This window comes from Pundamilia nyererei, unplaced genomic scaffold, assembly GCF_000239375.1.
Source record: "Pundamilia nyererei isolate P.nyererei 1_Seehausen unplaced genomic scaffold, PunNye1.0 scaffold00127, whole genome shotgun sequence".
In the NCBI taxonomy this organism is placed as follows: domain Eukaryota; kingdom Metazoa; phylum Chordata; class Actinopteri; order Cichliformes; family Cichlidae; genus Pundamilia; species Pundamilia nyererei.
The window spans coordinates 1,164,493-1,188,783 of NW_005187528.1; the positions used below are offsets into that span (position 1 = coordinate 1,164,493).

Sequence of the window (24,291 nt, forward strand, 5' to 3'; positions counted from 1 at the left end):
TTCCAGTAAGTGATGCAGAAAATACTTCGATAACAAAAAGACTAAAACTTGAAGGAGCAAGGCAGCAATCAGCAACTTTTGATCAGGCTTGATTAAGAATTTTGCTACAATGTGCTACCAAAGCATTCGGTTTGTATTTCCGTTACTATAAAGAGATCTCACATGCCTTCCTGTATTCGTGGCACTGCTTTTCTTGTCATTTTAAATAATCTCTTTTATTTTGGCATTTAACCTAACACAACTCTGAATCGCAGAATTTGAATTGTGAAATTATACAACCGGAATAAGCAGCTTGTTTTAACACAGGCTGTTATTGCATGTAGGTGTTTCCTGCCATAAACCAAGAATTGGCCCTCGTGAAACAAGAGTTTTGATTGGAAGCCAGTATAAACAGTCAGAGTTTCCAGTGTATTTATTCACAGACTGCAGAGCCTTGGGAGAAAAAGGAAGAAGAACTATTAAAAACACCACAGAGTAACATAACAATAAGATTGCACCATTTAGGCCCAAAGGCATATGTATTAATAATCAGAAGAATTATGACATTCTGAAACAAGTGACAGGAGCAACAAGGTAAGGAAGTGAGGCAAAGAGCAATGCAGAATTGTATCCGCGCTAGAGATTATCACAGCGCTGTGCTGATATGTTATATGATGCCTATTTTGTTCAATTATATTTCAGTGATTTCTAATGTAGTGTTTTATGGTAGTTGAGTCACATTAATCTTACAGTGTCTCAATCTAATTTTGTTTTTATTAAACAACAGTATGTCATTTCTGTAGTCGGAGCATGTTCAGTGTGAATGGTTTTGTGTGTTTTCTTTCTTGGTGCTGGCATTTCAGTGTTGAATCATCGCACCTTATTAAATCAAATCTGCTGCTGGCAATACAAAATGGAGAATTTCGAAAGACGAGCGGAAGAAGGTCTCATTAATGGATTGCATTCTTTTTTTATCTTTCAAATAATGAATCTTTCTATTAATGTAGTGCTGACTTTGATGTCGATCCACAAGCGTATACACCATTAGTCATGAAACTGTTTACTTCTCACCATATTTAGCCTTTTTTTCCCCACTTTCGCACATAGTTTCTTCATGGCTTTGATTACAGACAGCTTTATTATTTATTAACATGCATAAATCCAGTTACAGAAAATATCCAGAAACTTGGAGTCGAATTGTAACGGCATGTGTGCCTGCATGCATCTATGCAGACAATTCCAGTGGCTGCCACTACAGTACATCTTGAACCAAGAAAGAAAAAGGCACAAAACAGTAATCAAAACAAAAGAATGTTTCTTTGTTAAATAAGCATCTTGAAACAATATCTGTTAAAACAAATTAATAATAATAAAGGAATATTTTTAGATTGTATTTTAATTGGGTTTAAGAAACCGAATATCTTGCTGTAATTTTCTAATACTTTCTCCAGTGTGTTGTTCGGATGTCATAAGGGAGTGGAATGAACACTAGGGGGCAAGCTTAAGCCTTTCTCACATGTCCAGAGCATATTTAGGCATTTGAGTCTCTTCTTTTCTCTTCCATCCTTTAACACCTCATGTTGTGTGTGTGTGTGTGCACCACATACGTGTTTGCTTCACAGAAGAATAAGCTTGTGACAGCCCGTGAACGTTTGTTTGTGTGTTTGTTTGTGGGTTTGTGTGTGGTGAGCCAGCCACATTAATCTTAATCCAAAACTAACGTTCGTCACTTAGTATTCTGATTGAGGGACATTGTTCGAACGTCTGGCATGTTGGATTAAAAATGAATTGCATTCCCAAATCTTTCCTTCTCTCTTTCTTTCTGTGTGACCACACGCAATGTCAAATCTCTGTTGTTGCCGGCTGCGTCTTCAGACATTCTAGCGTTTCCCCCCTTATTCTCCTCTGCTTGGATAGTCTGTCTTTGGTCTTTTCCATTGCATAGTGGCTACAATCTTTCGTTCTCTCCCTCATCTCCTGCCACATCCCACTGGCTTCCTTTCTCCTGCTCCTTTGCTATGAAGAGTCTCTCTTATTGCACAGCAGCTCCTTTGCAGTGTCTGCCTCAATTTCCATCATTCCTTGATGTGCAGTGTCAGCTCAGGCCTCCTGATCAAATTCTAACAGCTGATGACTGCTTTCATCCCCTGTTTAGCTGCCCTGCATTTGTGCAGTAGCCTCCCTGTTTCCCACAATTCTTTGCTAATGCAGGAGTGGTGGCCGCCTGTGTCTGCTGGTCTGTCTGCTGTGTTGGTCTGTCTCTTGTTTGTTGCCAGGGATTGGGGAACAGATGGTGTGCTACGTTTTCCCCTGCAGAGGGTGAGTTCTACAAAGTGCATCATTGTGCAAAATGGGTTTTGCTGCACAAATTTCTTCTACACAGTGTCACATTTGAAAAAAAAACAAAAAAAAAAACAAAAACATTACCACTTTATTATATGCTATATACAACTTTCTCTTTTGGTTCCTTTACAGTGCAGGCTTTTTAACTTGTTTATCCTATTTATTGTATTAAGAAATATTTATATGTCTATAAACATCAAACAGCAACATTTTTTAAGTCTTTGAGTGAAATCTTAAAGAGCTGAACATCCGATGAAAACTCAAGAGAGGCTTGGGAATTTCTTTGTGCTAAAGTAATGTTGGATCTATAGTTATTTGACAATTCCAAAGTTCTTTAGAGATTATATACTTCAGATGATCTCCCTTGACAATACTGCTGTACCAAGAAATACATTTACAGGAAACCAGCACCAGTTCAATCACGTATGCAGGACTCCCCTCTGGGAGGATGAGTGGGTTTAGTATGGATGGTAACTCTCAGGAAGCAGCACTTCCTTAATACTACCAAGGCAGATTAATTCATTTCCTGCTAATGATTGTTGCCACTGATATTACCAAAGCACACAAATGGCAGTGATTGGCAGGATTGGGTGATGTAACCTGTAGGCCCTATCGTACAAATGGTCAGGCCAGCTGAAACCGTGTCACTCACCGCAGAGTGCGTTTTTACAAAAAAAATAAATCAGTTGTGTCTGGGCTAGTGCCAGGCACTGTGAAGCAAAGATTAAAACTCTGCTTTCGCTAATCATAACTAAAACCATGGGATTAGTCATTGGAGATAGAGTCAAGGTCCTTGCCCACACAGCTAATTGAGCTCTTATCTTGGCATAGACAGTAATAGCATTAATCACACATAGCATGTCATGTTCACATTGTAATGCTCTTCTTTCTGGGCTACCAAAGAAAAGTTTTAGAGGTCTACAGATGGTGCAAAATGCAGCTGCTCGCATTTTAACAAGAACTGGGAAATTTGAGCACATTAGCCCTGTTCTGAGATCTCTGCATTGGCTACCTTGTCAGGTTCGAGCAGATTTTAAGGTCCTGCTGCTCACCTACAAGGCTTTAAATGGATTGGCACCTTCATACCTCTCCGACCTTTTACATCTTTACGTTCCATCCCGTGCTCTCCGATCTCAGGACTCTGGCCTTCTAAAGGTTCCTAGAGCCAGAAAAAAGACAATTGGAGAGCGTGCTTTTTCTTTTCGTGCCCCGTTTCTGTGGAACAACCTCCCTCAAGATGTTAGGCAGGCATGCTCTGTGGAAGTTTTTAAAACTAAGCTGAAGACACATTTGTTCACCTTATCTTACAAGTCTTAATTCTATGGCTTTTAGTTTTTAAATTTTTACTGTTTTTAACTTGTATTGTGTCTTTTACCTGTATTGCTATGTATCGCTTTTATTATTATTTTTATCTTTTTAGTTTTAAATAGTTGTACAGCACTTTGTTTGAAAGCGCTTTATAAATAAAGTTGTTATTATTATTATTATTATTATTCACATGGATATGTGGAAACTGCATAAGCTCCCAGTGAGCTCTGAAAGTCCATGGTGCTTTGTTTTTAAAAGCCCCAACCGCTTTGTGAAAGTTGTAAATGTGTATGAAGATTAGCATTTTGGTTAAGTTGAGTTTGTGTAAAATCGTAGAACCAACATTGACACATTAAGATTTGTTGATTTGTGTTTATATGTTCAATTCATTGCAGCGCTCTTGCATTTTGCCAGACTAATGGCAATCTCATAATTTCTTTCTTAGAAAAAACACAGAGCATCTATTTTCCTGTTTACTCTGCTTCACTGGAGGTCATTTACCTTAGTTGCAGCAGAAGTGAAAGCGCAAACATAATCTATTGTTAACCACTGCAGTTGCTGCACAGCTGCTATTTATAGATGCCCTGGAGAAATGCGCTGCCTACCTGTGAAGATGAATGTAGTTACAGTACTTTTCTTTGTTCTCTGTCATACTTGTTTCAAAGCTATTATGTTCTTTGGAAAATGTGCATAACCATCTTCCATTGTCATGTCAAATTTTCCTCAGGAGAGTGCAAAGTTGTTCTTGTTTCTATTCATATTTCCTTTTTTAAATTACACAAAACTTTAATTGCCAGCCAATGATGGTGTCTATAAGAAAGCCCTAAAACATGAGTGCTCACATCAGTGTGCACTAGTAAATTAGCATGACAGTGGCAGGTGGCTGCATTGGGAATGTGGGGGAGGTGGTGAAGGAGGAAATACAGATATGAGCCAAGCACAATGATTGAAATCCCTGCTGTCAGGCGATGGCTGCTCAGGTAATGTGGCACCGCGCTCCTCTAAGCAGAATGCAGTCAGTAGGAGAATCGACTTTAGAGGTTTTCAGATGAGGGGGGATCAAGCGGTATTTTGTCCAACGCCGTCTGTCTTTCTCTTTTTCCTTCTTGTTTTTCTAACAGGGCCACATGTTCAGCAGCATGCATATGTGAACAGCATGCTAAACTACCAGCTAATACAATTGCATAACATGAACAGAAGCCGTGTATGTAAACACAAACAATCAAAGAATGTTAAATAGAAACGAGGATTAACTTAAGAGACTTGATGGCTTCTTAGGAGTAGATTCTGGGATGTGGAAATGCCAAAAGAACAACTTAGAGCCACAGTTCTCAAAGTGTGGCCCAAGAACCACTGGCAGCACTTTGTAACATTTTCGTGACCCTTGACTATGACAAGCAAGAATGCAGTATGTAAATTATAGTCATCTGCAGTTCATATTCCTGCCTTTCAACACACATAAAAAGATATAACAAACACTGTGCTAAAGTATCTGTGCATTTTTGTACATCATTATCACATCTTGATCTCAACAAGTCGCATGATAGGGTGAGGCACGGTCTCACAATGGTTTCACCCCAAACCCCTGCTAATAATGACCCACACTCTTTTTCACACCTTGGCTCATGTGGTAAGCCACATGATCAATAGTGGGTCAACGACCCTCTTAAGCAACAACTCCCACTAGGGCTTAAATACCTGGGCCTCTCCACCATTTAGACTTAGAACTGAAGAAGCTTCTCAGATAGGGAGGTGAAACATCTTGAAGAAACTAGTCCAGTTGCTTTTATTTCCAAGCTCCTTAAAATGCACGGATCATAAGAAATTCATTTTCACACACATCAAATTCCCGTAAAGATAACATGTTGTATTTAGTGAGTTTTGCAGCAACTTACTAATAATTGTTTGTCATCTTTGGTGAAGTGACTCAAAAAACTAAAGTAAATTTGCAGGTGTCAGCTGTTAAGCTATATGGTGTGAGATTATATAAGACAAACACAGACCTGGGATTGAGGTGGCTTTTGAGTTTTGCATATATACAAATTGAACCTACTAAACTTACAATGTGATGCAATTAGTCAGATAAATCTCAACACAACAAAACAGGCACATAATATAACACAATATGAACATTTTTCTCACTAAAATCAACTTCTAAAATAATTTACCAGCTACGTTCAAAGACACTCAACATTCGTAGTATTCTTGCAGTGGTAGATCAGTTAATTCTAATCTAAATATTTGTGCACTGTTTAATTTTGGGACGTATTGGCCAACTCACTTTTATTTTATCCAACAGCTCCCTCAAACTCATATTCTTATATTTCGGTGCTGTGTGATTCTAAAACTGAGACTAGCATACTTTCTAAAATTTATGTAACACATAGTGTTTGCCTCGCTTTTAACATTCTAAACGCTGGAGTGTTATAACCTGAAAAAACGCTGGACTACTGATTAAATGGTAATCTCACATTTTGCTGCATTGTGTAGAGCATTAAATCAAAATTGTTGGGGCATGGATGAACCAAGAGTACCATTAAAAGGTCTGCAATGCATTTCTATTATTCAGACATATCAGGCCCATTAGCACAAGAACTACAAATGGCATTCGTATTACAAGCCACTGAGAGCTTACAAGATGGAGCTCGAGGGAGAAAGGAACAGCTGAAGGATGCAGTTTAAAAATACCAGATTGTTTTTCTCCAGGGCTGGAATGACTCATTACCCAGGCAGCAAAGCAGGAAGTCTTGTCAGTTGGGTCATCCCACACTACAGTGACACGCAAATTGCGCCAGCGCATCATTTACAGTGTTACAGTTATTTTGGAACTGTGACAGCAACAACAATACACACAAATACTTGGATGCAATTTCATATAAACAGATACACACACATACACACCTGTGTTGGAATCCGGTTAAGTGATGTGTGCAAATTGCTTTAGGTTTTTGGATTCTGGGAGGCAAGCTAAGGTTTCAGGTGGCCGCCATATGCTGGTGTGTTTATCCCCGCTTCTCAACTCGTGACTGTTTTGTTCAGAAGGGAGGGGTGTAGGCTGACCAACCCATTGCTCGGACACTGCAGCATCACTGAGCCACTAGTGGTCTGCCAGTCTGGTCTTATTGGATAGTGTGATGTGATGCAAACTTGTGCGCATATAACCAAGTTTACACTTCCTCTCTCTATCTCTGGGAGCAGCCCAGGAATTGAAGAGGTTAGAGGGCGTATTGGGGGCATTCTGACATGACACTCAGCCTTGGATCATCCCTCACCTGGGAGATAAAGAGCAGGGATGATGACTTCCCAGCATGAACTGAGCTTTGGGCCAATGCTCGACCTTTTCAGTAAAAAAGGTTACTGATCCGTGGAGGCCTCTGATGTAAAGAACTGCCCTTATCAGGCCAACAGGGAGGATGAGGTGGAGATAGTAGACAGGTTGATGTGAAGAAATTTAACTGATTCTGGGTTTGGCTAATGTCTCTCTGTTTTCACCCCTTTTTTTGTTTTCTGTTCTTCCTTCCCCGTATATTTCTTATCTGAGCTCCCCTGCAGGAAAATCCATTTTCCTGCACTAGGCCACTTTGTCTACGCAGGGTGCGGCGGTACTGAGGCGGGTGGTAAATAATGCACATCTCTTTCCCCTTTCATTATTCCAAAGGAGCGAGTGCTTGCTTTAAGACGCTCTGTGAAGTGCGCTTATTAAACGAACCAGGCTTCAGCCATTTCTTTTTGTTTTTAGGGGTCGAGGTTAGGAAAACATGTCCCTAAAAAATATCTGTAGGAAAGGCCCAGTATCCCATTCTTTCCTACTCATTGAAACTAAAGAAGATTCTAGATGAAGGCCTTTGCAGAAGTTGAGATCCTAGAATCAACAAATATCTGCTCTGTTTCAGAACAATAAGATGGCTAACTCGGTGTTTTGTGTTATGACATTTACATAAGAAAGTTTGAAAGGCTTACTTATCCTTTCTGTCTATTTTGCATTCTCACAAGCAAAATATTCACTTTGAAATGAAACACTAAGAATTTATTAGAGAATGCCCCTTTTAAGTCATTCTGTTCATATGCAAACAAATGCGGTTTTATTATTCACCTCTTATTTTCATAAAGGCCTGCAACTCCACTCCATTTGTATTCCATTTTCAAGTAAATTGCCAGCGGTTGTCATTTTTCTTTTAAGCACAGTGAGTTTTCTACCATCTGCTTTGCCTCAGCACATACTGTCAGTGGTGAATCGACGGATGCTGGCCAAATTCTGCTTCAAACCTCCAGTTTTCACATGCTTTGGGTTTAAGTGGAAGGTCTAGGATGAAGAATGAATCAGATGTATGCGGAGGCAGGGGAAGATATGAGATCCTATACCTCACAAATGTCAAAATCCACCTACATCTGCTCACAGACAGTATTGCTGCCTCCACAATTATTTACCGGGTTTTCAATAGTTTTCATTACGCAACTAGATTCCAGCGCATTCCTCTGACAACACTATTTTTGAAAGAATGGCCGGTAAAAATCCAATGTGATAGGTGCAAAACATTGCTAAGAACACTGCTGTTGTTTCAGGGCAGAACAGCAGAAGTAGGCCTCATGATATTGGCCGTAATACATTTGCTTGCAGGAACTGACTCAGAAGATGAAAGGAAGGGAGAGGTTTGTCTTTTTCAGGTCAACATGCCTCCAGGGCTGCCTACACATCCAAAATAGATGGATCTACAAGGAAGCTGGACAGAATTAGTTAATGCTTGCAGTCTTCCACAAAATTTTTGTATTTTCATTTTCCTGTGATTTCTTATGACTCATCAGACATCTCTGTAGTTCCTTTACTGTGTGTCTGATGAGTCATACAGAGGGAATAAAACAAACTAAAGAATAAGTGCGTGAGATAATGGATACATAATTCCTATCCTAAAAGAACACATGCAGTGATTGGATCTGCTGTAAATGATTGGAATCAGTTAACCTGCTGACATTACGGTATGAGTCAATAGTATAAATATTACATGCCTACATACAATTACACAAACCCAGTGTTTTATATCATGCAGCAAACTGGACATTAGCTTCCCCCCTCATCTTATTTTCTGGAACTCCCATATTCATCTTCTTCCTCTTGGGATCTCATTGATTTCCTTTTCCTAGAGGGCAATTAAATGTCATTAAAATGTTATTAAAATGTCATACCTTTTTTAAGAAGGCATGGATCTTACATCCCGCATGATTGCCTTTTCATCTCTTTCAAAGGTATACTTTCTTGTGTGTCATATAGCTAAACAATTTGTTGCCAGATGACAGCTTGATAACTGCTGCGCTGTATGACAGATATCACAGCGAGCTCTATCATTTTGTCTGTTGAGCAGTCTGTGATTTTACTGAGAAAAACAACACCACCCGACTTACACTGTTTTGAATCGTACTGTTGTGCTGTGGTTCAAACATGCTGGTCAGCTGGGGCCCTGTGTAGGTTTTTCATGTTCTGTACCTGCGTGTGGCTTTCCTCTCACAGTTCTAGGGACCTGCTGTCAGCTTATTTGGTGACTCTAAATTGGCTGTAGGCGTGGATCTGAGAGCAGGTATTTGTCCTTCTGTGTTTGCCCTGTGTATGAATAATGACTGATAAAAAAATAAATATTAAAACACAAAAGCATTCATTCATTTTTATAACATAGTGGAAACAATTTATGAAAAAGACTAATGTATTGAAAACCTAATGATGATATTGTAAACATGCTGTTAAAAATACATTTGTACATATTCAACAACAACATTAGCAGTCATTTGTGTGACTTCAACTTATTCGCAAATTATTTGCCTGGCTATCTATTGACTGCTCCAGTTATTATTCTCCTTTTATCTGCCTTTTGCTCTTCACCAGCGCCTAAGGGAAAAATCTGTCTCTTAAGCTGTTAAATGCTCTACCATGTTCCTAGAGCCGCCTACTGTGACTAAAAACATTGCTGATGAGAGAAGTGAAACTTAACAAAAAACAGATAACTTGCAGACAAACTATTTGAATTTGCCGAGGAAAAAAAAGGCTCGAAGGGGGAAAACAAAATCAAAACTCAGTAATCATATTCTCTGGGAGCATAACAACAAGAAATTCTTCACATTGTTATACAAAAATGATTTATATTACTTCAAAATCTAGAACTCTGCCTCCAGTACCATTTCTGAGGCTTCAGTAAAGCATCTCTAACAGATGAGACTAGAAGATACCCCTGCCTCAAAATGAATGAAGTGAAGTAAATCAGCTGTTTATAGACAAATGTTTTCATTAGATATCGATAGTTTTCAGTTTAATTATATCACCACTAGTGGAGTGTAGGGCACATGTAACAAAAAGCAAAGCATTTTTTAGTAGCTGACAAAAGTACCAAAAAGACTTAACAAAACATGAAATTAACAGTAACCAAAAAAGACAAAGAATAGCACAAGCACTTCTAAGCTTAAGTGCTAAGTATCTAACATTCATACACATTCACACTCCGATGGATGCATCGGAGAGCAACATGGGCTTAGTATCTTGCCCAAGGATATTTGGCATGCAGACTGGAGCAGCCACTGGAGCAGATCGAACCACCGACCTTCTGGTTAGTGGTTGATCCGCTCTGCCACCTGAGCTACAGCCACCCCGTTTGCCACCCACAATAAAACCAAATAGAAAATGAAGTAATAAAGATAGAGCTCAAAGAGCACACATTATTAAACATGATACAAAAGAACACAGAGGCAGTAAACAGATTTTTAAAGTAACAAGAAAAAACTCAAAGTACTGTAATATCCATGGAATTGGCATCATGGGAAATCAAAACTTAAACTAACATTATTCGGACATCAGCAATAATGAAAACAATCTGAAATTACCAAATAAGAAACCAGAACTCAAAATACTAGTACACATGTAAAGGGGGCAGGACAGTGTACCATTTCAGCCTGAGTGCCTGACATATTACTGTTGTGATTAACTTTTTTAATCTGCTAAAAACACATTTTACATGTGGTTACTAGCAATTGTTTGCTCAAATCTTCTGTGCATTTGTGTATGTCTTAATAGGGAGATCTAGTCCTGGAGACAACTAGTGTGATGGGGAACTATCACAAAGTTCGTTGATTGGTATTTAGATGTCTGAGGAATTCGTACTGATTAGTCACGTAATGATGTTGCAATGTAGTGATGACTAATGGATTGTGAAATATCAACATCTTGACAGGTGTTGCGACCAGTGCGAGATGGTCTGTAGTTCAAGCAGGCTGTAGAGGATAAGCCTACGCTTGAAGCCACTGAGGTGTTCGTTGGCGGGCGTGACGCGGTATCATTGGTACAGCCCAATAACTCCAGCTGTACTTATATTGACCTTTAGAATCTTTATTCCAACACCATTTTAACACAACAGCGCAGCAGTTACAAACAGTTTGCTTCCTCCCAAACAAAAACACCTGGTATTAATTACATGTGTCTACCTTAAATACCTACACATAAACACACCATACCAAAAAACCCAAAAGGTGACCTCTAGCAGCATACATAAGGTATCAACCCAAAAATGGCTCCTACACGGGCCTTTCTTCTTTCCTAGTTTCAGTGCGAGGTGATTGAAGAGGACACATTTGCAACCAGCCTGCATAGTCAGCAGGCCAGTATAGCAGAGTGCAATATTGCAAAAGTGGAGAAGACTGAAGAAGGTTAGATAACACATTATGGCAGTAAAAAGGGGTGTCAATAATGGTTTGTCTTCAGAAGTATTTTCAGCCTCATTTTCTCTACCTATCACCCCTAGGCATTGAAATACCTGTGTCATTCATTGCATTTTCACATGAATGAGAAATCTGCCAACTGAAAATACCAGTCTCTGCTGTACACCCACCAATGAATTACCTCAGAGTGACTAATGTATATGCTTGCAATTTTTCGATCATTGATGCAAGGGTTTTGCAAGGTTAAGTTGAGCGCCTGTCTCAAGAACAAAAACAACAAGGTGGTAGGAATTCTGAATTTCTTGCTAGTTTTCCCTACAGCTACTCATTTCTTCAAAGCAATTCTCCCAAACAACTACATGGATTACTCACAGAATGACGTTTGTTTTGTCTAGACTGGGCAAAGATTAAGCGCTTGTTTGGTGCATTTCCCCCCAATTGTAACTCACACAAATGCAACAATTTATCTAGAGCTTGTTTCTCTTCAACAAGCACAATCATTGCTTGTATAAGAGGGCATCTGCCAAACATAGGAATTTTGTAGTAATGAAGCCATCAGAAAAATGTTGAGTGGTTAATGTTTGCACCCTCTTTACTTCCAGCCCTGCTAAACACAGTATACTATTCTTTGAAAGCTCAAATTTGCCCACAGCAAAGACAGGCTACAATGACATCAAGCTGTGCAACCACTTATTACCGCATGTTCTCAGCTCGACCAAACTGTGTTTCATCATCTTTAGATGCAGCAATATACAGGGTCGCCTGTGGGGGCTGTCACTGCTTTGACACTTTCAGAGCAGAGCAGAAACTTTTTGTTTTTAACACTTAATGTGTCATGGTGTCATTATCTGAAGCTTTCGTTTGCATGGGCTGTTATCCTTTTCAAATAATTGAGAACAATATTACTAGTGATACGTTATTTTCATGCCACGGCAATACATTAAATGTGATTGTAGCAGTCTCCATCAACTTACACATGCAGGACCATGACTTGTTTTTTTGGAGTGGTAAATATTTTATTGCATTCAACATAATGTGCGTCCACAATAGACACTCTGGAAACAACATAACTTATTTAATGTGAAACATCTATGACTCAATAAATAGAACTGGTTACATTGCAAACAATTAAATACAAAAATCAAAACAAACACAGTTTGGACCATGCAAAGTACTTTCTAAATCATAGTGGCAAACCTTAGGAAACATCCATCCATCCATCCATGATTAGATGCATTTAAGAGTAGCCTAACCTAACACCCATTAATGATAAAAAAAAATATTAAAAATTACTGACAAATGCAATTAAACAAACACTGCACTCATTGTTTTATTAGTTTGGCTCTAAACTGTTGTTTAACCATTGTTTTGAATTTCATTGCAGAAAGGATTTTCACATTAATCCTCTCAGGTCCTTCATGTCTGCTCTGTTTAAACCCCCCAAAAAGAATGCATTGTAAATGTTGTTAACACCTGCGCTAAAGTCTAGCTCAGAGCAAAACAACATCTAGGCACATGGGGCATGTACTGTAGCTGCTACCCTCATTTATTTTCTTTCCAGCTATGTGCAGATAAGGTAAAGCCTCATACACTCTGTTAAGCAAAAAACTGCACTACTGGCAGTCTGCATGGCACAAACCCTAAAGTAGGCCATTCTGAATTTTTGGTCTTCTGTGGCTCAAGGAGTGCATCTGAACTCCTTGAGTCCCCCAAAGCCAACCCCACCACACACACACAAACACGCACACTGCTAGCATTATTTTCAGTTAACATTACTTGAATTACGCATTTTGCATGGTTTCACACAAGAAAATTGTCCATGTCTGTGACATGTGGGGGTGGGTATAAAGCTGAATTTGAGCCATTCTGCAAAACCTCACGGGTAGACTTGACTCCTAACGCCTTCGATGGAACATTTCATAGTGAGTTGTAGAAGCACTGAAGGCCACTTGGTTTGCTGCCAACATACAATAGAGTTGTGAGGAATATGCCATTTCTGCCCCCTAATCTAATGGCACTTTGCCACCACCTCACAAATATTTCATTTTAGTGGCATTCAAGCATATCTAACTCTATCTTAGCTATCATTAATGCAACTTGGAAGAAAAGGCAGTACCATTTAGTAGATAAACTGACTGATAGTTGCAGAAGCACTGTAGAGTTGCACAATCGCTGATGCAAGAATTATCCATCATATACTAGGGGACATGCCACCAATTGAACATGTCATTGACTATTCAGTATTTATCTGCAATTGAACACAGCACTGCTTAAAAAGAACAGAATAATGTTTTTATGGCTCTCAAGGAAACATTAAGTCATGCCCTCTTATAGTATTACATTTTGTTGCATAAGCTGATGTTATAGTTTTGTTATATGTAAAATGTTCTTGGCATTTGAAGTACAAAAAAGCATTAAATAAAAATAGAGGTAAAAAAGAAATGCTTGAAAATATTTATTGTTATAGTACGTGTGCACATTTTTAGTTGAGTATTTTTATTTATCAATTTACTTCCACAGCGGTATACAGCGCTAACAGTTTGCAAATGTTGAGCCTAACACAGTCTCGAATGATATCCTGTTGAGTGACAATTTGAGCAGCTATGAGGTCAGTGCATCATTGAAGGGTCGATGGTAATTTGATGGCAGTTGTTGAAAGGGAGAACTCTTCACCTCCACTTTCCCTTCCACTTGCTTGCCAGTCAAGCAGGGATTCGATCCGACGGCCCTCTGATTGCAAGCTCAGTCTCTAACTGTCAGGATCTTGCCAGCCCACTGCCTTTTGTTACTGCTGCCATTTCTCAGTGGTTTGACATGACCACCTATTTGTCTACCACAGTTAGGTTTAGTCAGAAGTATTCAGTGCATGATGCATTGCCATTTATTTTAAATTTCTCCAGGCAATAAAAGAATGTATGTAAATGCATATGCATGCAAATCTATGCAGGCCCACCTTTTTACATACACACACCATTGGCTGGCTCAGTTTTTTCCTCTGCCTGCCGACCTCCGGTTCCTTCAGTTATTCATGAGCCATCTGTTTGGGCAAGTGCTGTGTCAGATGTGTGTCAAACAGGACCTCATCTGTCCCCATGTTCGTCTTCTAATTGTGTGCTCATCTGGTAGCTAAAGCTGCCACTGGTGCCCCAGCAACACTATGGTTAGCTGAGAGACTCCAGCTGAAGTCTCTGGTCCATCATGCCCTAAATAACCTGTTTGATCTGATGTGTGCATCTTTATTTAAGATTATAGCATCTGGTTCATCAATATTGTAAGGACGAGCACAAATCTGTCTTTGTGTATTTGTTTTGAGTTTTTGTGGACATTCTTCTGGGAGATTGGTTGAAATTGAAACAGGTCCACATCCGGATGCAGAAAGAAAGAAAACTTTTTCAATAATAAATACTAAATTGCCTTTGACAAAACTTTAAAAGTAAATGTTATACTATTTACTGCAAGTTATGTGAAAAAAAAACTTTTGGAATATATAAGTGAAGAACTTGACTTACAAGTAAGACTAACACCAATGAAAATCGAGTAACAGATGAAAAGTGTCTCTTTTGAAAACTATACTTTCAGTGACAGAGTGATTATAGTAGCATTAAAAAGGTCAATGTGGACTTCAGATCATAACTTTTTTCCATATGAATATGCCCTTCCAACCAATTCCTCTGCAATTCCGTGAAGCTCTTGAAAGTGAAGACCATTTCTTCTCCTTAATAAAACTTTTCACAGGCTTATGAAGGAAAAAAGGTTCAAAGCAAACTTAAATGGAATATCCTCCGGTTCTGTCATGACCGAGGGACTATAGGCTACCCTGTAATTCTTGCTTTTCCTAAAGCATTATTTTGTAAAAATCTCTACAGCAATGAAAGTTTTAGAATGTATCCAAAGTTTAAACAGACAAAAAGAGAAGCTTTACAGAGAGAAATGTAATTAGTTTTTTCATATAAACGTTTGTTCAGGTTCTTCACATTCATACCAGTGTGCTGTACATTGGTTTAAACTATCAAATCATGTCAAGTTACATTATTTATGTAAAATAGTTAATAGTGATGATGATGATGATGATAATAATAATAATAATAATAATAGATTAAAACAGAAACCACTTATTCCATGATACACTGGGGTAAATGGCAATAAATTGAATGTGAATATGAAAGGGCCAATGACAACAGTATCAGCTATGAGGAAATCATAATGATTTGTGTTACAATAAAATCTTTCACAGCTTTAGCCATGTTAGAAGATTAAGATGGTTATAGCGTCTATCGAATCATAAATAAATGATTTGCTGCCTGGAAAAAAAGAATAACAAGAGGAAGGCAATAAAATAAAGGGCAAAGATATGTTGATTACAAACATTTATGATAAATCTCAAACAAATGTATTTAAGAAAGAAATTTAGTAGACAGAGCTGTCATATTGTTTTGTAATTAATACCAGAAGGAAGGGAACACAGAGCAAAAATAGTCAACCCCTGAGGATAAATTAACACAGAAAGACGTGGTGTCATAACACTTACACAAAAAGTTGATACAGTAGAGTTCCAAAAGTCAAGATACACTTTAAATGACAGAGGGAAAACAAATAAACGCATAAACAGCATCAAAGTAGTTTTGTCTTTAAAAAAGAAATAATGAATTTGGAATGTTTTCTTAGTGGTACAATATAGTTTCATATCTATGTTTTCACTTTTCATAACAGTTTTCTGTTTGTGATTTGTGAGTAGGCAGTGCCTCAAGTTATTGCCCTATATTACTCTATAGCTCAGATTGTCATTTCTAGTTGCATAGGCTTTGCTAAAATTGGACTTCATGCAACTGTCATATCAACCCGGTATCCTAAAAAATATGTTTCCATACAGCAAAACTGCATTTTCAGTTACCTCTTAAGGGTAACATATTTTCTCCCTGCAGCAGTATGACTTTCTGCCAGAAAGGTAGCGGTTCCCATTATAAAGACAGACAAATTCTGTATTCAGAAGAAAAGCGGATGGTGGCGACATCAGTAAAAATGCTGAACTTTCTCCCAGATCAGGGTTTTACTAGGCACAGACATCAAAACTACTTGGTTAGATTTAGGAAAATATCATGGTTCAGGTTAATATATACACCCTTTCACAACATTAACCACATCTTTAAAGCTTCTTCATCATTTTTACCATGTGGCTTAAGACAGAGATACAGTACGAAAGCAAGAACGTGTTTGTCAAACATTGTCAATGTATTTGGAAGTGAGAATTTAATTGGGAAAATGTATCCGTGAAAAAAATCTGCATTCAATAATATAAACTCTTAAATCAGCAGCGTACATTTTGCAGAGTAAATGGTGAAACCTCTGACTCTAATCCCACTCTAATGACATCAGTTATTTGATTATGGAAGCAGTTTATTTTATGTGAACATAACCCTACTATAATTTTTAGGAAAGAGGTCTAGTAGTATCATCCACAGTTTCTCTTCACATTGATATAAGAAAAATATGCATACAAAGAGGGATTCATGGAGAATACATGACCTTTCAGTCAGGGACCATTGCTCTCATATGCAGTTCTTCTTCTCTTCTTCTCTTACCTTTCAAAACACAATAATGTATAATTTCAGAAGGAGGCCAGGAGGTCCCTCTGGAGAACTCCTGTGATTCATCTTTGACAGAGACATCACTTTCACTCTGGGCCAAGGGGATAAGACTGTCATGTTAGCTGTCCCTGCCCAATCCCCAGCCCTTCAAAGCAAAGCCACCGTGATGAATCTGAAGCACTCTGAATTTGCTGTCCCAGTATGCCCTCTGTGTTCCTTGGAAGGTCCAGAGCATTTAAATGTATGTTGTATTTTAAGACAAAGGAGCACCAACTCCAAACATGCCAGAGGCACATGAAAATGAGTGAGAAGACTGGCTAAGTGACTTCTCACTCATACAATAAGTAAACAAAGCAGTCTGCACCCACTCATACCTCTCTTGCTGACAACTCTCTGTTTTTGCATTCCAGTATTGTATCCTCTAGCTACTACTAGGGTACTGATACCAGTATTTTTGGATGGGAGTTGGCTGCTGATATTGTTTATCTACAACACTGACTGTTTTCACGATTTACTTTCTCAGAATATTGATTTGTTTTTTCTTTTATCACAATCCTGAAATTCAAACAATAAAAAGCTTGACATATTTTTTGCATTTCTTAGTACGTTTCAGTCCAGGTTTTAAAGACTGCCATTCAAAAAGATGGGTGAATAAAGTGATACTTTCACCTACAGAATAGCAGCCAGTGAAACAGACACTGCAAGACTAGTTTTTGTAGAATACATGGATCACCCCAATAATGAAAATGTAAATAGAGGTGCTGGTCTTGGAGAGAGAGAAGGTGAAATGATGTACTTGACTCGGGTGTCTCTCAAGAGAAAACAAAGAAGTTTGTCCGCGCCTAAACAGACTAGAAGGTTGCTATTGTGCAATAATATAGCTCTTAGAAAAGAGGCTACTGGCAGGGTATGAAAGCGGGAAAGCTGTGCTCTGAGCCATGTTTTGACAAAAGAGATAGTAGAAGATTAAGAGTTGAAACCAAAGCTGGCAGAAGCTGATAAGGAATGGATTTTTCACCATAACCTTGTTGTATTTTGTGTCAACAACTCCACAACTTGAACTCAACAACAACATCAGGACAACTCCAAAGCATACTTTTTTATGTAACGTTTCAGATTATTGTGTATGACTCTCTGTAGAGTGAAAGGTGAAAGGTCTGACACTATGACATCAAATACTTGATTATGAAAGTGTAACATAATACAAAACTGCCAGGATGCTATGACTGTCAGATTTCTGGTTATAGTATAATTGGTCTGATCCAGTGAAGATGCATTTTGGAGTTCATGACATTGTGTGGCATATGCTATCTTTCAACAGATGCTAACAAAGACAAGACATTATGCAGAGAGCTGAGGAGCCCAGGCTTTGACATGCAATGCGTGGGTGGAAATAGCCTGTTAATGAATAGACAGCAGAGAGAGGGAAAAAAATGAAGACGGCATAGGAGATACACGAAGCGTGCCGTGCGATAAAATATTGCTATTGTTAGGCAGTGCTGAGGGAAAAGTGCTGCGATGCAGAAAGAGTGGAAAGCCTTGACAGCTTTCCGGTGGCAGTCTGACGGCTGAGCAGGGAGATTGCAAGGAAAGTGCAGCAGAGGGCTGCTGTCAGGCCACACCAGAGCTCCGTTTAACAAGGTCCAGAGATGAGCTGCACCACAACACATTGCAAGGGAATGAGAAGAGGGAGAGTGAGGCTGGAGGGAGGGCTGACTAAGGCTCATGCATTTTCCAGAGGCTCACTACCTGTCATGCCTGCAAACCTGGGATTCCTCACATGTGCATGAGAGCAGAGATTGGAAATCCTCAGTAAGAACAGGAGCTGAAGAGGATTCAGAGATTTAAAGGAGTACCTGCCATTACATGATGATACTAGACATGCTTGTGACACTTTGACACCTTTATCGCTACGTGAAAGATATATCAGCCCCAATAGATACTTTATTTTTACCTCAGCTGTTCCTACAACAGAATAATGTCAAAAGTCATTGTTTACATGATTGAGCCCACTTCAGTCATTGTCGTGTTTAACAAGTTCATGCTAACAGTGGCGTCATGAATATGCATTACTTTAAACAAGGATTTTTACAAACCTCGCGGTGTGTCATATAATATGTCCTGTACCCCATTTCCACAATGGCCCTTGGCATCAATCCCTGGCATGAAAGCTTCTTTGCAATCTTCACATTAAATGTCAGTTTCTAGACGATCAAAACATCTTTAGTTGTGTCCCCCCCCTATTAGAGCAAGCTAATTCCATACAAAACACACCCACTCAGTTTTAAATGAGACTTCTTCAGCTGCTTAGGTCTTTAAGTCATCAGAGTCATCAGGGAAGCAATGTGTCCCCAGATCCAAATAACATGACTGTTGAATTTCATGCTGAATCTCTGTTACGAAGAGGATTAGGTATTCTGTAGTAATGTGCTGAATATTATACTTCATGCAATTAAATATTTTGGAATTTGTCTGTTTTGTAATTTGCTGGTGTGCACTGTCACATTAACTGGTGGAGTCTTATTTTGCTTATACAGTAACATCCTGTCACAAAACACAACATTATCAAGTAGAAACTTCACAACTGTTTCAGCCACAATTTTCATTGCTCTGCATCAGGCTTGTTTCTACATTTGCTGCGTGATTGAAATCTACTTATTGATTCAAGGGTTTTTGTATGTTACAACCTGACCTGGAGACATTTGTTTTTACCTATTTTAGTAAATCTTTCTGCCTACGTTAATTACTAATCTACTGATGATTTTCTGTCTCCTTAGGGGGGCGACTCCTTTTTCTGGTGATGTGGCTGAACCTTGTGCCTCAGACTGACAGCTGCCCTGCCAAGTGTGTGTGCTACCGAGAACCCAGGCCCACTGTGGCTTGCCAACAACAAGGACTGTTTTCCATCCCTACTGAGATCCCAGCACGGAGCCAACGAATATTTCTCCAGAGCAACAAGCTGACGGTGGTACGGTCCACCAGTTTCAGTTCTTGCCATAATCTTACTGTTCTCTGGCTGTACTCCAACAACATCAGCTACATTGAGGCTGGAGCCTTTTATGGCTTAGAAAAACTGGAGGAACTGGACATTGGAGACAACAGCAACCTCCGCACCATCAGCCCAACAGCCTTCCGGGGCTTAACTAAGCTGCATACCCTTCACCTGCACAGGTGTGGCCTGTCAGAGCTCCCTGTTGGGGTTTTCCGAGGAATGTTCTCTCTACAGTACCTTTATCTGCAGGACAATAACATTCTAACCCTGCATGATGACACTTTTCTGGATCTTGGTAACCTCACCTATCTCCACCTGCACAATAACAAGATCAAGATAGTAACAGACAACATGTTTCGAGGGTTAATCAATCTGGACCGGCTGCTGCTACACCAAAACCGGGTTATTTATGTCCAACCCAGGGCTTTTAGTGACCTCGGTAAGCTGAAATCCTTGTTCTTGTTCTTCAACAATCTTACCGTCTTGACAGGGGAGACCATGGACCCACTGGTTTCTCTCCAGTATTTGCGTTTAAATGGGAATCAGTGGATTTGTGATTGTCGGGCCAGAAGCTTGTGGGACTGGTTCAAACGTTTCAAAGGTTCCAGCTCTGAGTTGGAGTGCAATGTCCCCGAGTTCCTGGCGGGAAAGGACCTTAAACGACTGAAAAGCCAAGATTTGGAGGGATGTGTGGAAACACCTCAAATCCAGACCAATCTCTTTAGCTCCAAGCCACAGTCTGGAAAATTCCTTTCCACTGAAAGCCCTGTGGGGGACACCATCCCCAGGTGTTGCCTTGGAGATAATGACAAGTCCTCTATCCTGTCTGGAAAGAGTCGCCAAATCACTAACAACCCCCTTAAGGAAAAGGAGAACATGTCCAAAACTAAATATAAGGATCCAGAAAGAACAAAAAATGAGACCCAAAACAAGCAGAATGATGGACCACTAGGAACCTTGTCGAACACCCTGGAAAGGTCTTTGGAAAACTTAAACCCTGACCTTATAGACAACCTGGAATCATCCACAGCATCAAACAAAAAGAAAAAGAAGTGTTCCAAAAAGCCAAAATCAGACACCCACTGCATCAAAGGTCGGGGTTCTAATTTGCAAGTGCTGCACTTTCTCTTCATTCCCATGACCTGGATATCTCTAGCCATGTCTTAGGACTCCCGCTTTCCCTCAGAACACTGGACTCAAGAATGTTGATGCTCATGACAATGATACAGAAGATGCAGTGGCATCTAAGGCTGGCAGTGACTAAAAAGAGAGGAGTCACTTTGACCCAACATTGCTGAGGAAAAACAATAATGAAGACGTTAGAGTACATTTAACAAAATGGATGCCTTTACAGAACACTACAGATCTAATGTAAATAATGAATTGGTGCCCAAAATTGTTTGTTCTCTATGTACTCAACTGTACTGTGTCGAAGCTACACTTTGGAGACTCCTCCCTTTCCCTCTCAAAAGCTTTTACTGCTTAGACAGACCACTGGAAGACGAAAAAAAAAAAGACGAAAAAACATAGAAGAAGAACGCTCGTACAGGAAATCAGAGACAGAAAGCACACAAAGAATGTTTGGTCTGTTTCATGAAGATAAACAATCTCTCCCCATTATTTATTCAAAGTCATGCATTTGTTGGGTAATGTTTTGGTTTTTTATGTTTATAAAAAAAATGTTTTGCCTCCCCTGATTTTAGTTATATTTTCATGACAGAAAGGATAATGGATAGCATTTACCAAAAAAAACAACAATGCTATCAGTTTGTTCATGGAGATTGCAATGGAACCATAGATATGCATTTTATTTTACTTGTGTACAAGTATGAATATATTATGAATAAAAGTTCTTATTTCTTAGATGTTGTTATTGTGTGGTGCTTTTAAATATAGAGGACAATTACTTTCTATCCAATTTTTCTAGATCTGAAGTTTAGGTTTTACGCTATCATTTGAGAAAAAAAAAGATTTTCTCTATTTATTATAGATGTTTGGAGGGGTACAATTCTTATCAAAAAAAAAAAAAAAAAAAAGAAGAGTCAACTGAAAATTTTATTCAACCAGGTTGTGGTTGTTTTTTGCTCAGCTTCTTCAAAGTTTCAGCATTGTGATGCTCCACACAGTCCGAAGAGAACCTGCTAGAGCAACAGCAAAATTATCCTGTGAGTGACATAGTTTTCAGACTTTTTTCACTTTATTTCTTTCAGGTAATGGGCCCGTTTATTTTGACTTTGCTCTCATAATGATGAAGAAATATTTTTTTCAAAAAGTAGTTACAATGGAAATAAATTTTTACGCTGCTGTTCCACAGTGTGTCCATGTAACTACGATTTTCTGAAAAATCACACAAATCAGTGGATAATCTAACATACATGCATGCAGTATATCTACAAGTCTTTAATGATTGCGGCACATGTAGTATGATGATGTTGAATGATTCGCTTCAGGCAGCTTACAAAATTCAGAATATGATTAGACCTAGTTTTGTATATTACACTGCCACATCCCTCATCATTTTGATTGAATTATTAAGCAATGTATGAAAATGCTGCAAGAATATTTAAAAAGTGACTCCTCGCATCACAACCTTGACTTTGAGAACAGAAGAGACCCTCAAGGCATCTTATTAAGAACTGCTTTGCTTTCTTCACATAGAAAATACAGTATGAAATATCTGCATACAGAATAATTTAAGCTTTAAAATGTCTCCATGTCATACAGCTCTGCTGGGGCTAGTTGCCTGTGGTAGGCCCATGGCAGCTTGTGCACAAGGCCAAGATAATGTGGAGTTATATTTATCACTAAATTAAGTCAAGATCTTATCATCAGCCGTACATCTCTTTTTTGCAAAGTAGAAAAAGTAGAAGGCTGGGACTCCTGCAGCTTTCGGCTGTCATTGGTTAACCCTAAAATCTAAAAGAACTGAAGGGGGGAGGTGAGAGGATATTGATCTTAAATAGGAATCAACAGGGAAATCATCAAAGTCTTTCCAAAACAAGCTGGCTTCCCTATGCTGATACACAAGCAGGCTGAAAGGGTCCCAGTAATTGTACGTGACTTGATCAAATCATATGTGTATATCTAGCCAGACAATAATCACAAACAAACAAAAAAAATAAACAAGAAAATTTGGCATTGAGCTATACTGTAAAATCTAATTAGTTCAAAGAACTCAAAAAAACTATGCAAACTCGTTGCCTCAAAAAAAAAACTAAGTAAAGGTTACGTAAGATGACTGTTAGGACAACTTATACATTGCAAGTCTGCAGTATTAAGAATAACTTGATATTTCTGACTGTAAAATACTAATTGTTTACCTACTGACAAACATTTCAAGTTCAACTAAATGAAAAATCAATTTGTGGTAATCTGAATATGATTAAAAATAACATACTAACACTTTCTGTAATGATGTTAAAATCAGCCCAACTTTTATTTTCAAACACAACAAAGTATAACAGCCAACATACTAGACACTATTCTCATGAACAACAAACAATTATATTGCCATCACTGTTATAATTTTACAATGAAACAAAGTCTCAGACGTAATTATTCTGAAAATAAGTTTAGGCCTACCACAAGTTTGTTTTGTACTTACATTACTTATATAATCAAAATAACATATTTGTAGTTCTGTCACATGTGCAGTCTCTAATTTAAACAACACATTTGTTTTTCATCCCAACGCAGGAGCTGGAATGTTGTAATATTTTAAGGATGGCTTGTTTCCAGTCCAGGTATTACTGCCTGAATGACTATCATGGATCGAGTTGACCCAAATGTAGGTGCTGAAGAAAGTCTTTAACTTCCCTTAAGTACAGTGGCAGTGGATATGGGTTGGAGATGCAATGAGCTTGAACCTGCAGGCGACCATCTTCACTGACCACACCATCTGTGACGGAGGACTCATCTCTCCTGTTGTCCTGCAAGCAAACAATCATATTTTTTGAAACATGAACTGCTGAATTGCTTTCTTAAAACATTTTTCTGCATTTATAGAACAGACCTCAATTTAGACAATCTCAGGCTCCCTCCCCACCGCAGAGGTGACATTCAATGTCCCACTTGTTAGTCTGGATAGCCCTGACCACCACCCGACACACAATAATGTCATGAAAGCATCATTTTAAAAAGGGCTATGCAAACATGGCCAATAATTTCCATTCTAATGATGTGCAAAATGATTTGGGCACAAAACAAATTTTTCTGTTAGAAAACTTGCAGACTTCACTATATACAGTGTAGACCCTCTAAACTAAGTTTGGGGGATGTGATCTTTCAAGAAATGCAGACCAAACTGTTGTTGTTTGTTTACTTACACAGCATGTCTTGTAGAATTAACTGGAGTCAACAGCAACAGCATAGTGCAGTCATATCTCAAGTCTA

General features: G+C 38.8%; 1 protein-coding gene across 1 annotated transcript in view; it reads left to right on the forward strand.

Moving 5' to 3' along the window:
* Window positions 1-21,543, forward strand: part of rtn4r (reticulon 4 receptor) — a 44,966-nt gene extending 23,423 nt beyond the window's left edge. The window contains exon 2 of the mRNA XM_005743082.1: window positions 19,685-21,543. Within this exon, the coding sequence (XP_005743139.1) occupies window positions 19,685-21,066 (1,382 nt within the window). The 3' untranslated portion in view covers window positions 21,067-21,543. The remainder of the gene's footprint in view (window positions 1-19,684) is intronic.
* The last annotated feature ends 2,748 nt before the right edge of the window (window positions 21,544-24,291 follow it).